The sequence below is a fragment of the Nomascus leucogenys genome, chromosome 13 (assembly GCF_006542625.1).
Source record: "Nomascus leucogenys isolate Asia chromosome 13, Asia_NLE_v1, whole genome shotgun sequence".
Lineage (NCBI taxonomy): Eukaryota > Metazoa > Chordata > Mammalia > Primates > Hylobatidae > Nomascus > Nomascus leucogenys.
Genome location: NC_044393.1, coordinates 4256216 through 4274702, shown reverse-complemented (window position 1 = coordinate 4274702; position 18487 = coordinate 4256216). Strand labels below are relative to the sequence as shown.

The window sequence follows — 18487 nt, the reverse complement described above, 5'->3', positions numbered from 1 at the left end:
ACTAAGAAGAAAGAGGAAAAAAACCAGAAATTACCATCAGAAATGAAAGAAGGGCCATCACCGCTGATCACACAGACATTAAAATAATAAGTCATATTATGAACTCCATGCCCGCAAACGTCATAGGCTAGATGAAATGGACCAATTCCTTGAAGACACAATCTACCAAAACTTATGTAAACAGAAACAGATCATCTGACTAGGCCTATATCTATTAAAGAAATGGAATGAATACTTGATATCCTACCAAAACAAAACACCAAAAGGAGTTCACTTGTGAACTCTATCAAACATTTAAGGAAGAAATTATGCCAATTCTCCACAATCTTCTACAAGATAGAAGAGTAGGAACTACTTCCTAACTTAGTCTATGAGGCCAATATCCCCTTAATACCAAAACCAAAGACATTACAAACAAGTATAAGTACAAACCAGTATCTCCCATAAACACATACGCAAAAATCCGCAACATCAGCAATATTAGCAAATCAAATCCTACAATGTATAAAAAGAATTATGCAACTATTACCAAGTGGAATTTATTCTAGGTATGCAAGACTGATTCAACATTTGAAAATTAACGTACTCCATCATAACAGGCTAATTTAAAATAATCAATCAATCAATCAATATAAATTGATACACAAAAAGCATCTGACAAAATCCAACACAGATTCACGATAAAAAACCCTTAGCAAACTAGGAATAAATGGAAACTTTCTCAGCTTGATAAAGAACATCTACAAAAACAGCTACAGCCCTGCACATTGTGCACATGTACCCTAAAACCTAAAGTATAATAATAAAAATAAAAATAAACAGTTACAGCTAACATCACACTTAATGGTGAGAAACGAGATGCTTTTCCTACTAAAATCAGAAACAAGGCAAAAATGTCCCCTCTCATTGCTTCTTTTTAACATTGTTCTGGAATTCTTAGCTAATGCAATAAGACAGAAAAAGGAAATAACAGGTATATTGATTGGGAAAGAAGAAATAAAACTGTCTTTGTTCACAAATGACCTCACTGTCTATGTAGAAAATCTTAAAGAATTAGCAACGAAACTACTGGAAGTAATAAGCAATTGTAGCAAGATTGCAAATTACAAGGTTAATATGCAAAAGTCAACCACTTTCTTATAAACCAACAATGAACAAGTGAAGTTTGTAATCAAAAACACAACATAATTTACATTAGCACTGCCAAAAGAAATACTTAGATGTATATCTAACAAAACATGTACAAGAGAAAAACTACAAGTCTGATGAAAGAAATCAAAGGAGATCTAAATAAATGAAGAGGTATTCCACATATATGGATAGAAAGCTCAATACTGTCAAGATGTCAGTTCTTCCTAACTTGATCTATAGATTTAATACATTCCTAGTTGAAAGAACAAACAAGTGGAGCACAGGGGAATGGTAGGGCACTGAAGCTATTCTGTTTAATACTGTAATGGTAGATATGTCACTTCACTACATATTTGTCAAAACACACAGAATGTACAACAAAGCATGAAGCCTAATGTAAACTAAGCACTTGAGTTAATAATCATTATGTATCAATAATGACTCATCAGTTCTACCAAATGTACCACAGTGATGCAAGATGTTAATAGTAGGGGAATGGGTAAATGGGTATATGAGGAATCTCTATACTTTCTACTCATTTTTGGGACTAAAATTGCTCTAAAAATAATTTTTTTAAAAGTAAAAGGACTACAAAATAAGAATTATTCTCAGCATAACTTAGATAACTTAGTTTTAATGAACTCCAATAGTATTCTTAAAGATATGAGGTCTCCTGATTTTATATTTACTTTTCTCTGGTTATCAGGCATATAGGTTTTTTAATTGTAGTAATATACATAAAACTCTAGTAAACACAAAATTTACTATTTTAACCATTTTTAAGTCCATATGTTCTTATATATAATAGGTACTAAGTTATTAATGTCCCCTCCCTTAAGATTATCAGAGTGGTTTACTTGTCTTGATAGAAATGTACCAAAAATGAACCTTCTCCAAAATACTGTATGATTTCAGAAATTCCAGTATAATTGGAGCCAGCCTGGGAAATCTGTGCCACTGAACTACAGAGGTTACTCTGGGGTGATCCAATGAGTAGAAAGACAGTATCAGACAGATGGCTACCTTAGAAGACAGTTATCATCTAGCACCAATTAGAATGATGATCATTAAAAAGTAAGGAAACAACAGATGCTGGAGAGGATGTGGAGAAATAGGAATGCTTTTACACTGTTGGGAGTGTAAATTAGTTCAACTGTTGTGAAAGACAGTGATTCCTCAAGGATCTAGAACCAGAAATACCATTTGGCCCAGCAATCTCATTACTGGATGTATACCTAAAGGATTATAAATCATTCTACTATAAAGACACATGCACATGTATGTTTACTGTGGCACTATTCACAATAGCAAATACTTAGAACCAACCCAAATGCCCATCAGTGATAGACTGGATAAAGAAAACGTGGCATATATATACCATGGAATACTATGCAGCCATAAAAAAGGATGAGTTCATGTCCTTTGCTGGCACATGGATGAAGCTGGAAACCATCATTCTCAGCAAACTAACACAAGAACAGAAAAGCAAACACCATATGTTCTCACTCATAAGTGGGAATTGAACAATAAGAACACATGGACACAGGGAGGTGAACATCACACACTTGGGGGGTGGGGGCCTAGGGGAGGGATAGCATTAGGAGAAATACCTAATGTAGATGATGGGTTGATGGGTGCCACAAACCACCATGGCACATGTATACCTATGTAACAAAACTGCACATTCTGCACATGTACCCCAGAACTTAAAGTATAATAAATAAATAAAATAGGTAGGTAGGTAGGTAGGTAGGTAGATAGAGACAGTGATTCATGGAACTGGTGGGAAATTCTAAATAGGATACAGGTAGTGACTCTATGAAGGACTGAAGACAATTTCTGAAAACAGGAAGTTGATTTTTTAAAAATCAGAGCACAGCTTAGAAAAGATTATTAGGTTTTGTGCTCCCAGAAAAAAAAAATGACTAGCTCAGGGAAATTATGTGAAATTATTCAAAATACCAAAGAAAGCAATTTAAAATTTAAATTTAAAGACAGATCTTTGGACAAAAAGAACCTTATTTCCCCTGGGACTGAGGGAAGTAAACAGCAGCTAAGATGAGAAAGAGAAAATAACATATTAGGACCCAAGAAAAAAAGGGACCCAAAAGAATATGATTAAAGAAGAAAACAGCCAAATTAGGCATAAAAAGTGAGTTGCAGGTGTAAAAAATATTTTAAAGGAGGGTGGTCAAGACAAATTAAATAATACCTAATTATATACAATTGCAAATTATCTTTTAAATATAATTTGCACATTGAGAGGTTACATTGTGTGAACATTTTACATTGACTAGAAATTTGACTACCCAGGTATCAGCATTACTACAAAAGATAAATGAAAATAAAAGCCTATAAAACCTGGATTATTTTAGAAATATCAAAAAGCAGATTGCATTACTTGCAGTGGAAATGTATTCTAATTAAAAAATTTTTCTTAATCTGCATTTTGATAGTTAAGAAAAAATGATTTACCCGTAACTGTTACAAAAAAGTAAAATTTTCTTCCCTGGAAGTCTGGTGGCAAAGTAGCTAAAAATGTCTTAGAGATGTTCTCCAGAGATGATTAATCTGAAAAAGAAAGTGGGAGCTCTAATAATGATGAGTAACAGTTACAATAGAAGACAGTCTCTTCCAACCCATTTACATACTTTCTTGCAAAACCTTGTCAAGGTTAAATGCATTCATCCAAAAAATATTTGAGATGCTACTGTGTATAAGGCTGTGCTAGGACATGCAGGAAAACAAATGTTGAATAAAACAGTCTATGGTTACAGTCAAAGAGAGAGAAAAAATAACCATTTATTAAAAATAAAGGTAAGAATTATAAGAAATGTACAAACAGTTCTATATCCAAGTCAAAAGGAAAGAGTGGGAGGAACCCAAAAAGAAGAGATAGGAACTGCATGGTTCATTAATTCTATACATATTTACATTTCTGATATGTGCCTAGTATTGTTCTATCAGAGCTACAAGGGAGAGGTGAGTGAGGAATTCTGAGAGTCTGGGCACTGAATTAAACAAGGTATTACACATGCTAAATGTGTAGCAATTAAGTTTCTTTCTTTATGTTATCAAGTAGGCATCTTATGGATATGCAGAAATCAAAACACACTGAAAGCTCACCATTTTTTTTTGTTTCAAATCCCAGGAATTAAGCTCAGAAGTCAATTCTTTCTCTGCTTTTCTATGACTTTGCATATTTTTGCTAGCAGATGGATTTTTATCGCAAGTAGCAGTATTCACATCTTTTGACAATATGTATTTCTTCCTATATATCAGCGATTCTTCAATTGTCTTATTTAGGAGAACCGATTTAAAAGTAGTTTCAGATTCAACAGGCCAGTCACTCTGCTTAGCATTTTCAGTATTTTTCTGCCCTGAATATTTAGGATGATTTTGTTGTCGATTGTGTTTCTTGCAAACTTCTGCTTTATCTGTTTTGATATGGTCGGTTCGTTCTTTCTTATATTTCACTTTTCCTGTTCCTTCAGAATTATGATCAGATATTGAAGAGGATGATTTTTGTTTAGTAAGTTTATTTATAACAATATCTATTGGGGAAAATGAGAAATTCTTTTTAAATTAATAAGTTGACAACATGTAAAATTTGTTAAATTTGTTTTAATACTTGTTAGACATTTGAGGAAATTAACACTGAACTATTACATATAGATAAAACTAAGTTTCACCTTGATTAAATGTGTCTCCTGATGAAGTACTTGCTCTTTGGTTATTACATAGTTCAATGTTTGTTACAGGTGTCCAACATGCCCATTTGCTGTGCATTTTATTTCGACAGATGTTGTCTAAAACACCAGGTAATCTAGAAAATAAATTAATTTGCTTAATGTTACAAAACATTAGCCTATGACTTTAAGACCTTGATTTTTAATGTAGTCAACGTTTACTGAAAGCAATTACTTATGTGAAAATAATGTGGAAATATATCTTATCTTACATGTTCTACTGTATATTTAAACTAAGTTAAATTTCTACACATTCATTGTTTATACATTTTAAAAATCTCATTCATTTTAAGTCTCTCCACTTGAAAAGAGTTATATTGGACCATGTGGGGAAAAAAACCATATACATAATTCCTCATTGTGCTGTCATAACACTTGAGAGATGATTAATACTACATTCTAATCACATAAAGTCCTTTTCCTCCAAATCTGTTATATTCACTAAAAACAGCATTAGTATAGACTAAATGATTTGATGGTTTTCTCATTCTTACATAGTATGATCACTTTTTTCCACTGCCTGTGAATCTGGTATAACATCCTGGAGTTCACCTAAATAAAACAAATATTATAATATTTTCATTTTTTTTCATGCAGTTGGCAGGGGGATAGGGAGGTTAGTATAGAAATCTATAAAGGTTCACATATTGGGATGTATGGATTGATCGATTTTGCATCCTCTCTCTTAAACCCAAACTTCTAGGGAACAAAGGTTGTATATTTCCTTGTAACCTCAAAAATTCCTTGCACAAAGTCAAACGAATTCTTTGTAAATCTTTTTCAAATCAATGAAAGCCAGTGGGGTTAAAGGGAAATACAGGGAGAAGTATATACATTTTCTAAAAAAATGACTAAATTAAACCACAAGGTACTTACTAAAATTTTGGTTTGGGAATTCAACGTTCTTATTTTCTGTGTTTTCTACACACTTAGCAGTTTTGATATGCTATAAACAAAGGAAACATGTTAACATAAACTTAAGATGTTACATGAAAACAACTTAAACGTTAGAGTATTAAGGTTTGAGTCTTTTAAAATAAATCTGCCTTGATATGAAAAGTTGGATACTACTTTTATATATTTCATAAACGTTATTCCCGTTTTTGAATATTCCCTATCCTGAAACACAAGAAGAAAACTGTCACTGCAGATGAGGCAGAATATTGCATAAATTTTCTGATCACATCCACAGCTAGCATAATAATTCAATTTTCATCTGTAACTGACACTTTCTAGACTCTCATGAGAAATCTCTCCTGCTGCTGTTGATTACATAGCCTGCTTTATCGATTTTGATATGGTCCATTCTTTCTTTCTTATATTTCACTTTTCCTGTTTCTTCAGAATTATCATCAGATATTGAAGAGGATGATTTTTGTTTAGTAAGTTTTTTATTTATAACAATATCTATTGCATTGCCCAGGTAACTTCTTTCCTACAGCAAGCTTCCCTATTTCCATAGCCAGAGATACACACTTAATCCAGATCAAATACAAATCTGCCACTATTATCAGAAAAATATTCCCTTTAGTCTAAGGTATTTTGCCTCATCCTGGCTGCCTTTCCTTCTTACTCTAGCCAGTGATTCTCCACACTAGGAGGGGAACATTATGGAAATACGCAGGTGTGGTTTGGCTTGTCACAATGACAGAGGGGTTCTCCTGACAATAGGTAAGCACAATCCTAGCTAGGATGCTTATCATCCTACAACATTTAGGACCATGTCGCACAACTGAAAAATAATCCCCCTATTAAGAAACACTTAGACAACTTGAACCATTAACTTTGTCTATTTTCTTTTAATATCTTCAACTCTCATACTCTATCTTTCTGCCACATACCCATTTAAATTAAAAAAATAGAATCCATCATCTGTTCGCATCTTACTATTAACACCAAGGCTACTAAGCTTTGAGAAAATTGTACATATTTATGAACATATTTATGCTATAAAATTCACAGTCATATTTAAACTGGGTCCTCAACATTATCTAACACTTATTCTTAGGCCTCTCCATTACCTTGCACACAGTTTTACATGTCCCTGAACCCTGTACTTCAACAGATCTCCAGGAGAAACTCACCATCTTCACACTTCAGAAAAAAACAAAAGCTATTAGATGTTCCTCCTTTACAAGCTTATCTGCATTGCTGATCACCTCCTGTTTCTCCAAGAAACTATTTTCTCTTATCCATTCCTGCTCTGTCTTTTCAACTACCTGGAACAAATGCCCTTCTCCTCGATATCCATTTGACTCTTTATTGACCTTTCAAAAGTCAATTCACTCTCCGTATTTTCTTAAAAAGCATCTCCTGATCTTCACCCTCACCTCTAGCTATGGGGTTAGGCACTTGACCCTCTACTTGGTTCCTACTGCAGTCTATATGTGTACATCTGAGAATGCTTATATAACGTAGTATCTAATTTTCATGCTAGATTCTGAGGAATTTAAGGACACAGTCCACTTGTATCTCACATTCCTATACCAGAGCCTTCCCCATAGCAGTCACTAATTTGTATAATAAACTAAATAATTATGGCAGGTTCGTTTATGCTTCCAAATGTGTAAATCAAGTTATAGTGAATTAATATTCATAAGTCTTATTGTAAGCACAGTAAATGCGTCATATGCCAGAAGGACCCTACTTTCAAGGGCAATAAATGATATTTAGGGGAAAAAAGGTAATACTTAAAATGAGACACTTGCAGCTTGCAAAAGGAGTTAGCTCAATACACATTTCCACAATTACTTGAAAAAAATATTTTTAAAATACTTTCAAGGTAAAGTTACTTTGTCTGTATTATCTCTTCTATGTCTTCCTTCTGATGGTCTAGATTTCAGTGATGCAACATTATCCACTCTATTTTCTGATGTTTGAGAAACACTAGGTTTCTCTGCAGAACTCGTCATTTGCAGTGGTGGTTTAATTCTTCTTCTTCGTGGTGGTATTGCTAAAAAGGAGGGCAAGGATTGCAGATTTTTCTTTTTTTACCTATTGCTATTATTGAGGTACTTTTCCGATGAGGAAGGTAAGAAACAAACATTCTTAGATGGTTCCCAGGTTTCTGGCTTAGATAAATAAGTGAATATAGATGCCATCTACCAAGATAAAAAGTGAAGGAAAAATGTGCAGGAAGGGTGGAAAGATTAATTTAATTTTGGACCTATTAAGTTTGAGGAGCCTGTCAGATACTAGGCAATTGGCCAGTAGGCAACTAGATTTTTAGAACAGGTCAATGTTAAGTTGTCATATAGACTAAGACTTTAACTAGTACACAGTATCAGTTTTTTTTAAAACTTTTATTTAGCTCTTAGTATCAGTCACTGTTTAAAGTTTCACTAGATTACTTATTAAATGAGTGATTTTTATTTAATACTCTAAACAACTTGATAAGACAGATACTTAAGTGCCACTTATAGAAAAAAAACTTGTTCTAAATTTAGCTAGAGGACATCTGTACAAAGTACACAGCTGGAAGTGGGGAGCTAAGTCCACCCGGCCTGGTTCAGTGTTTTAACCAGTAAGATATGTTGTGTCCTGCTTAAATGATAATAAATTATTAATGTCGAATATTAGTATTTTGAACACTGTTCTGTTCATATGTTAGCATTATACTTTTCTTCCCATTAGAAGACATTTGTGGTTCATATTTTATCAATTTTTATATACCAAACTTATCCTTTATGTAAATTATGTTCAGAATTGCCTTAAATTAAAAAATGCCTGCTTTAAAATAATTGTTAGAAATCTTTTAAAACTATAAAACTTACATGTGTTGCTGAAAAGTACTGGACTTCTCATAGTGTATCTGTCTGCACCAGAAACAATCATTGATGCTTCAGACATTTTTCTTTTGCTAGGAGTAATTTTCTGAAACCATGATGAAAAACAACCACTGTAAACACAGTCTTTTTGAAATTAAATATCCTACAATTTTACTTATAACATTTTGCCTTGATACATGCCAAAGATATATGTTTTTTTAAATAAACAACACAATATCCATAAATTTCCATGTTTTAGGCTGATATGAAAGGTTCATCTTCATGTTTGGTATTAAATAAGTAGCCAAAACAAGTAAGGAACATTGTTTTAAAGAATATTTATAGAATATCCATACCTATGAAGTACAGTACCTTTATATGCTAGCTGAAAATATTTTATCAATATTGAGTTTATCTAGTTAACCATAGCTTGCAATTTCCTATTCTATATCATGAGGATAATGTTTGGATTACATATTTATGTAAATTATTTTGAGTGCTTTCATGTTAAGCTTTCTCCAAAACATTCACACATTTTTGAAAATTGTACTAATAATCTGTGAAGACTAAACTGGAGTGAAGTAGCTGCAGGAATTCATAGATTCAGTGGCACATAATATAGTGGTTCCAATAAAGATTTGTTTTCTTCCATATCATCTCACACTGATTTATAAGAGGGACAGAAGTAGATAAGCAGAGGCAGGGACTACAAGAGACAGGAGTTTCAGAGGATGCCATATTAAGAAGTAGATGGTGACATACTGCATAGAAGCATAAAAGAGCTGGTTTTAAGACACTGTCCCTAGAACAGGGGAAAAAATGATACAGTTGTGAGTGGGTATGTATATGAAATGTGAGGGAAGGATGGAAAGGATAAAAGAAAATTCTAAGATTAACTAGAAAACAAGCTTCTGAGCCAACAGATTTTTCTTAGAGAAATTAAGTTTTTAGTGGCATAGTGAATGGGACCTGAACAGTTATTTATTCATATAAATGCTTCAAACAGTTCATCCTTATTGAAAACAGAGCACAGGTATTTAACAGTAGTATGGTGTTTTTCAAACTTTGGTGTGCTTAAGACCTTTCCAACAGTTTAAGATTCAACAGATTTAAGGTGGGGCTAAGAATCAGCATTGTTAATAAGCACCCAACATGATTCTGATATAAAGACACCAAAAATAGCTTTCATGTGCTAATTATCTAGGGGAAATAAATGACACTTTTAATTGAGAACAAAAGACTAAAAAACAAAATAGTAACATAAACATGCCAAAATATATGGAAGTGCCTGTGAGAGTTATAGTTACCTAAAGGTGAGAGATTAGTAAAAACTGAAATAATTAGGCAAAGCTCCACAAAGAAATCAAAAAATGGGCCAGGCGCAGGGGCTCATGCCTGTAATCCCAGCACTTTGGGAGGCCGAGAACTGCAGATCACCTGAGGTCAGGGTTCGAGACCAGCCTGGCTAACAAGGAAACCCTGTCTCTACTAAAACAACAACAACAACAAAAAAAAAAACAAAACAAAAATTAGCCAGGTGTGGTGGCAGGTGCCTATAATCCCAGCTCCTTGGGAATCTGAGGCAGGAGAATCACTTGAAACCAAGAATCAGAGGTTCTGGGATGCGGAGGTTGCAGTGAGCTGAGATCGCACCACTGCACTCCAGCCTGTGTGACAGAACGAGACTCCATCTCAAAAACTAAAGAAAAAGAAAGAAAGTGGAAGAACAGTGTGGTGATTCCTCAAGGATCTACAATCAGAAACACCATTTGACCCAGCAAATCCCATTACTGGGTATATACCAAAGGATTATAAATCATTCTACCATAAAGACACATGCACAGGTATGTTTATTGCAGCATTATTGACAATAGCAAAGACTTGGAACCAACCCAAATGCCCGTCAATGATAGACTGGATAAAGAAAATGTGGCACATATACACCATGGAATACTATGCAGCCATAAAAAAGGATGAGTTCATGTCCTTTGCTGGCACATGGATGAAGATGGAAACCATCATTCTCAGGGATGAAGATGGAAACCATCATTCTCAGCAAACTAACACAAGAACAGAAAACCAAACACCCCATGTTCTCATTCATAAGTACGAGTTAAGAAAACATGAACACAGGGAGATGAACATCACACACTGGGACCTGTTGCGAGGTGGGGGCCTAGGGGAGGGATAACATTAGGAGAAATACCTAATGTAGATGATAGGTTGATGGGTGCAGCAAACCACCATGGCACGTGTACACCTATGTAACAAACCTGCATGTTCTGCACATGTATCCCAGAACTTAAAGTATAATAAAAGACTTCCTACAAAAAAAAGATATGTAAAATGTTTTAAAAGGAAAGCAAAAAAAAGAGAAAGTGAAAATGAACAAGACTTGCAAATGTAAGTATGCTTTAGATGGGTAAAGGTAAAAAAAAGAAACAAATAATGTTAATGAAGATCTACAGGCATGAATGAACATGGCATGCAAAGAGACAGTAAAGCAAACTACCTTACAAAAGGGGAGAATACATACTACAGTTTTAATAGAAAGGGTAAAATTAAATTATAGAAAGTCTCAGAACTGAGCCAAAATTTATTCAGTCAGTGGGATGAACACAGAAATCACAAAGCTTTTGGAGTAGAAGAATGCTATCAAGATACTGATATTTAGGGAAAATCGCTGATTATATGGGGTATCTCATAGGATAAAACAGTGGCGACAAAGTCCTACGAGGAGGCTACTGTATTAACCTAAGTGTGCTGAGATGAGTAATGGTAGACGAAATAAGAAAGAATGGATGTGAGACATAGATACTATGAAAGAATAATCACAAGCACCTTGGTTCCAGATATAAGGGGAGAAGAGGCTGGAAAAAAAGCATATTGCCAAAAAAATTTAACAGTAGTATTACTGAAATACAGACAGATGCAGATTTTAGGCAAAAGATAAAATGTTTGAGCTTAGACTTCAGGAAAGGTCTTGAAGAGACATACAAACGGAAATACAGAAAAACAAGTAGAGATGCAGCTATAGAATTTTGAAGAAAAGTCTGCTACATTTTAAGAGCTCACATTATGAACATGAAGGAAGCTCTCTACGAAAGAAGGCAACAAGATGTTCCAAAAGCTGGATATCAAGGTTTTGGGTTTAGAGCAAACCTACCAAGAGGTATGGAGAGAAAGTTTTTCTGATGCAGTAATAGAAGCAGAAAGGGTACTGTGGTATACAATGGAAGCTGAAGGAGTGGACCTTAAGAAACAGAGGGCTACTGACAATGTCAAGTGTCACAGCAAGGTATGGTGGTAGGAGTTCCATTTATGAGAAATTGTTCTCTTGGATGTGACCTAGAGGAGGTCCTTCAATGGAAGAGGAAGAAAAGGAGTAAAAGAAAGAACCTCATACTTTTTTTTCCTCATGCAAATAAACAGAACATTATACATTTCTATTCTACATTATAGCCAAATGCAATGATAGAACAAAAAGGATACATTCAAGAAGGTTATCTTACCTACCTCTAATTTGTAATTTACAACTGTAAAGTATATCTTGTTCTAACCCCTATACATGTACACAATTTGCTAAGACACACACTATCTTGTTTGCATTTGTCAAAGGTAGGAGAAAAACTCTGAAATGTGATTGATCAAGGCCAATAATATATAAATTCTAGATGCTTCTTTCTCTACTCATATATAGCAATGATTTGATCAATGGTAGTTTTATAAGCCAGTATTTTGACACCATCTTTACCTCAAGCTGGCTATTATTTCTATTCTCTTTGTTACTGTTTTTGATATATTTTGAAGGTTTAGCAAATTCCTTTGGGGACTTTGATTTTTCCTTTAAACTATCCAGCTCTTCTCCGACTGGTGAGATTTGACTTTCTGGCACTAGAATCTGTTGGAGAATATGAAAAAAAAAAAGTATTTAAAACTGCAAACCACTGAAAGTAATCAACAATCACTGGATGTCTTAACAAAGCTCCTACTCATCTCATATATTCAAATATCAATTATTTCTCTTTTCTATCCATGTGCTGTTATAATTTTTACAAAGTGATCCAATAAAAAGTATCCATGTTTTCAAACTCTAATAGACATAAAAGAAGCTTGGCATTAATGGAAGGACATTTATTGCTTTTTTAAAGTTTTAAAGTTACTAAACTGATATTTATTAATAACCCTACTCTTTACACTAAAATTATCATTAATAACATGTTTAAACATCATATACATTTTATTGGGGTATGTTTATATTGAGACCATTTGTTTTCTATATATTCAACCTCCAACAACACCTTTATTACTGTTCTATTAGTTATGGTTAAACTTAGCCCAGTGATAAGTCTGAGACATACCTGTGATCCAGTTGCATCAAAAAGTATATGCAGTGACGTTTTGGCAACTGAAATACCTTGTTTTCTGATAGATTCCTAAAATTAAATCAATTCACAGTAATGACATTTTCTTCATTTTCTTTCCATTTTTTCATATGTCATTTTATTTCCATTTAATGTAATTATTTCCTGTTTTCTTCCAAAATTGCCAAATATCCCAAATAATTACTTTGCATATATGAATACCTTCTCAGAACACTTCAATTACTCCCCATTAACCAGTCACCTTAGCTTGTCATTTGTGAGGAACAAGGGTTCCTCACAAATACATCTAATATTATGCAACATAAATCTTTTGCACTATTCAAATTTGTCAATTGAATATCTCCCCCAAAACATCACATGAATTGTCACCTTAGATTCTCAGTTAATCAGTATTTGGCACATAATGTCTTCCACATGCCTGGGAAGTATTTTATCTAAATCCTTTCCTTCAACTTCAAAGGCCATTTCAAGTCCCATATCCATAATAATGCTTATCTCCAAACCTGACTCTTTATAAGCATTCACTTTCTTCAATGATCTAAACTCTTGTTCCCTATGCCATTATTTACTTCTTCTGATGTATCATGTGTGTAATTCTCAAGACGTTTAAAATCTTGAAAACAGTGCTTTCTCTCATTTTACTTTTTAAACACCTAGCAGAAATTCATTAAATGTTCTGAGCCGCTGCTGCTAATTTTGTCATCTGAGATACTTTGTAATTGATAGTATCAATAGATATGACTAACAAGCTAATGACTCTTCAACAGTACAAATTTAAAGAACTAAAATCTACATTTTAAGAATTCTAGAAAGGAAAAAATGCAATAAAACTTATAACCCCAAACTGTTTCCAGAATTATGAAAATAGTAAATATTTATTAAGTTTAAAGACTTACCCTTTGTTTATTTGCACCAAAAATTTTTTGCGTCACATTAGTGATTTCTAGTGATGCATCAAAATACAAAAGCAATTCTTTCCCTTCTCTTTTGCTAATTTTTACTATATTTTTCAGAATTATTGTCAGTAGCTTCTTTGATTCTCTCACTGTATACAAACAAATAACACTGATTACTTTATGTTTCTATGATACTACTCTGCAAGTATACTATAAATAAGACATGGATGTAGCATATTAACTGAATCAAAATTCAAATTCTCAATATTGAACAGTGTTTAATCAATTCTGGCACTACTTACCTATGTAAATCAATCAAGTCAATTTAGCTTTCCTAGTCTCATTGTTCTTATCTATAAAATACAGGATATGGCTATAACTAATAAGATAGAATCCTAAATACATTCTGGACCCTAACAAATTCTTAATAAAATATTCCTTGAACACATCTGAGAATACTGTTTTCTTAATTTAAAAAAAGCAAACAAAAACAATAACTTTAATTCCATATAATTACCATATTTCTAGACATACACATATAAACATTTCTATTAAATCCACAGTTGTTATAACATGCTGACAATAAACAACATTTGACAAAAATTAAGTGTCAGGAAATTGGGAGGTGAAAAGGATCCAGCACTTGGCCTCAATGAACTTACCAATCCAGTAAACAGAGAATACAGCAAGTACCAGTTTATAAGAAATAGTCACACTCTCCCTCCCTACAAAAGTTACCAAAAAAGTACCTGGCACCTAATAAATGCACCTGTATTATAGACCAGAGGCCACCATGCTCCTGTCCTACTTGTGGCAGGAATTCTATTGCTGGATGAAAAGTCTCCAACCCTGCCCGCAATGTACTTTTGGGCAGAAGAAAAACACTCTGAGGGAGCAGGATCACACAAAGTAGGGAAATTTATCTCTACATCTGAAAAAGCTCTGCAGGCCACGCCATGATGTGGCCTAAGGGACAAATGTCCTACAGGCTATGAAATGTCCTGATTCTTATGAGGCCTGCCCAAGCAGAAAATGTTTTATTTGCTTTTGCAAATACATGCTCATGAAACTTTCACAGTAATGCCCTTTGAAGGTACTAAGAATTAGCAATTGCTTGAAAGTGGTAACCATAGTTTCAAACTCAAAGAGCGCTAGTGGTTTTTAAAACTTAAACAGTGACAAGTTTTCAGGTTTCAGAGATGAAAATTTAGGTGGCTTTAAAGATGATAATGTTTCATGTTTTGATGAAAATTAAAACATTTGTAATTCTTAGGTCTATTTCTGCTGATTGTTTTATTCCTCTGATATGCATTTGACTTTTTTCTATAGCTTACTGTAAATTATATTAAATGTAATATTTGCTTTAACTCCTTGCTTGCACATGGTATTAGAACTACTTCAAATTTATTATTTTGCTGAATGCTTTGTGCCTATTTGTACAAAAATTTGTCTACCTATGCTATGGCTACTTACATAGAAATTTATGAATATTTGTTATATTTTAATGATTGCTTTGTTGAAATTCCTGATATTTGCTCTGTCTGGACTATATAATGGCTTGGTTTCCTTTCTAATTACTTAGTGTTACTGAGATACAAAAGAAAACTTTGTTTTGTTGCTTGCTATAAAATCCAAGTATTTATGGATATCAATATATCAAGATTTTATAACATAAGAGTGAATAGAAAGAGAAGGAAAGAGTAAAAACTATTCTCTCAAAATTGGCTATGAATGGGGAGAAAAAGACAGCTTCAGGAAGACATAGGATAAAAGTAGGCTTTTTGTTTTATGATGTTGACATCTGAGCCCATTGATATACTGAGAGAAAAGAGGTACTGAGAGAGAGGAGGAAGATACAAGAAATATGAATTGATGGAGCAAAGACTTGGAGAATGTGTGTGGAGAACTGGGAGAAATTACCCTTCAACAAGAGTAGATAAATATCTTCTGTTTACAGGAGAGATAAAGGAGGATACAGATGCAAAGATGTTTGGAGATGGAGGGTCTGAAGGGCCAAAATATATAAGTATTCTTACCTGAAAAATTCATGTTCTTCTGAATTACATCATAGTGAAAGCAAAAAAGGCAAGGTTCTTAAGGATAACTTAAAAATTTAAACAGCAGCTGTTAGAGAACTGGAGAGGGATGGCAACTATGGACATGGAAGACTGCCAAGAAGCAGTGAGAGTCCAAAGTTGGAAGCTGGAGACTTCCACTTCCGGGGAAAATGTAGGATATTGTGGCAGGCTAATATCCTGTTTTAAGAAATCAGAAGGATTAAAATATCATATGTTTAAAGGTGTCAGAGAGCTGTACGTGTAACAAGATCTCTGGCCTTTTTTTCTCTAAGGAAATTTGCTAATTCTGTTTGTAGGCTTAAGAAGAGAACCTCTGCTGGAGAAAAGAAGACAAGCAAGTATTTAGTGAGCAGTAATGCCTGGAGTAACAAATAGGACACTTAAAAGCTTTAAAGGCATAACTAATTTTCCCTTCATTCTGGGGCAGCACAAGGAGCTGGACCAAACCTGATAAAAGGCAGAGGTAACTCTCTAACAGTCTCACAGGCTTGGAATCAATGTACTGCCAGATACAGGTGTCATCCTCAGGCATATACTCAGTGTCCTGCTCAAAATATGTGCCAGATTTTCGACTGAGTAGAGTGAACGGCTGGAGAGCTGAGCTGGAAACCTCTAAGAGGCAGAACTGTATCTTCCACAGTCTCTCAGGTTCAGAAGACATAAATCTAATAGGCTCATCATCAACAGACTGGGATGGCCACACCTGAGTAATAGAGGCAAATAAGACAAAGAGTAAATTTAAAACTAGAACTAAACACAGACCAACATCCATGATTGGATCAGTCCTTCAGCCCCTCTGCCTAAGAAGAAAAAGGAAACTCTTCTGGTGGAAGAATTATCTGAAGCATCTATCGTTCCTGTATATGCATTATCTATCATAAAATTACTTGACATCCATAGAGACAACAACATATGACTGATCAAGAGAGGAAACAACAGATCTTTTTAGAAGAAGACTATATTAGTCTGTATTAGTCTGCTATAATGGAACACCTGATGGTGGGAAACTTATAAAAAAAGATTTATTTGGCTCATAGTTCTGCAGGCTGTACAGGAAGCATGGTGCCAGTATTTGCCTCTGACGAGGGACTCAGGAAGCTTTTAATCATTGCAGAAGGCAAAAGGGGAGTAGGCAAATCACATGGCAAGAGAGGGAGCAAGAGAGAGATGGGAAAGTACCATACTCTAATTAAATAACTAGCTTGCCTGAATTAACAAGAGAAATTGTCACCATGAAATAATTATAGAAGAAAAAATAATCCCCTTCACCCTCAACACCAACATCATAAACTAGGCAAATATATCTGCTCTTATAATTTCTACTAACACTGTACTGAAAATTATACAGCCAGTGCAACAAGGCAAGATAGTAGGAGGGACTGACCATAAGAAGTGTTAGAAAGGATGTAGAACAAATGGAAGTCTTATAAACTGATAGTGAAAATGTAAAACGGTAAAATCACTTTGGCCAACACTTTAGAAGTTTCTTCAAAAGCTAATCATATGCCTATGGGGTCTGAACTAACCACTGAACTCCTTAGTATTTACCTAAGAGAAATAAAAACATATTTTCAGAAGTAATTAATTATACATGAATATTTACAGCAGCATTTCATAATAGCTAAAAACTGGGAACATTACAAATGCTCATTAACAGGTGACTATAGAAACCAATTGAAGTATATCTATGCAATGGACTAACACCCAGCAATAAAAAGAATAAACTACTGATACATGCAACATGCTTGAATCTTTTTCAAAAAAAAGTGTTCTAAAAGAAAGAAGCTGGACAAAAATTGCTACATACTGTGTGATTCCATTTATATAAGCTCTAGAAAATGTAAATGTATCAAAGATAAAGAAAACATCAGTAATTGCCTGGGGGTAGAGTAGAAAGATGGATAGATTAAAAGTACAAAGAAATTTTGGGGGTGATATGTTTATTAACTTAATTGCCATGATGGTTTCATGTGCATAGACAAATATGAAGAGTTATCAACGTCCTTAATCTGATGAAGGTTATCTACAAAAGACTTTTGGCTAACATCATACTTGATGGTAAAATACTGAATGTTCTGTCCTAAGCAAAGATTGGGAAGTAGGCAAAGATGTCCACTTTTATCACTTCTATTCAATTTTGCACTGGAGGTTCTATACATTGCAATAAAGCAACAAAAGGAAAGGAGGGAGGGAGTGCATAAGGATCAGAAAAGAAGTAGTAAAACTATCTCTTTTGCAGATCCCATGACTGGTAAAATTAAAGATCAATTCTATTTATAAACATATAGACTGAATACTTGGGAACAAATTCATCAAAAGACTTATACAATGAAAACTATGAAACGCCATTGAGAGAAATCAAAGACCTAAACAAATAGAGATACACCATGTTTATAAACCAGTTACTACTGTTAACATGTTATTTCTCCCCATATTGATCTAAAACCTGAGTCATAATTCCAGCAAGCAATTGATAAACCA

At 33.9% G+C, this 18487-nt stretch overlaps 1 protein-coding gene and 1 long non-coding RNA gene across 2 annotated transcripts in view; one reads left to right on the top strand and one right to left on the bottom strand.

The window, feature by feature from the left end:
* The window catches only part of SYCP2 (synaptonemal complex protein 2), a 59035-nt gene that overhangs the window by 24230 nt on the left and 16318 nt on the right, over positions 1–18487 (bottom strand). The window contains exons 14-22 of the mRNA XM_030825452.1: positions 13929–14077; positions 13009–13083; positions 12402–12548; positions 8654–8753; positions 7673–7833; positions 5757–5826; positions 5375–5432; positions 4824–4957; positions 4258–4685 (exon numbers count right to left, since the gene is read on the bottom strand). Of these exons, the coding sequence (XP_030681312.1) occupies positions 4258–4685; positions 4824–4957; positions 5375–5432; positions 5757–5826; positions 7673–7833; positions 8654–8753; positions 12402–12548; positions 13009–13083; positions 13929–14077 (1322 nt within the window). The remainder of the gene's footprint in view (positions 1–4257; positions 4686–4823; positions 4958–5374; positions 5433–5756; positions 5827–7672; positions 7834–8653; positions 8754–12401; positions 12549–13008; positions 13084–13928; positions 14078–18487) is intronic.
* Positions 4616–7739, top strand: LOC115837929. Its single transcript, XR_004032942.1, has 3 exons — positions 4616–4663; positions 4893–4952; positions 6225–7739. It is a non-coding gene; the product is annotated as an uncharacterized LOC115837929 (long non-coding RNA).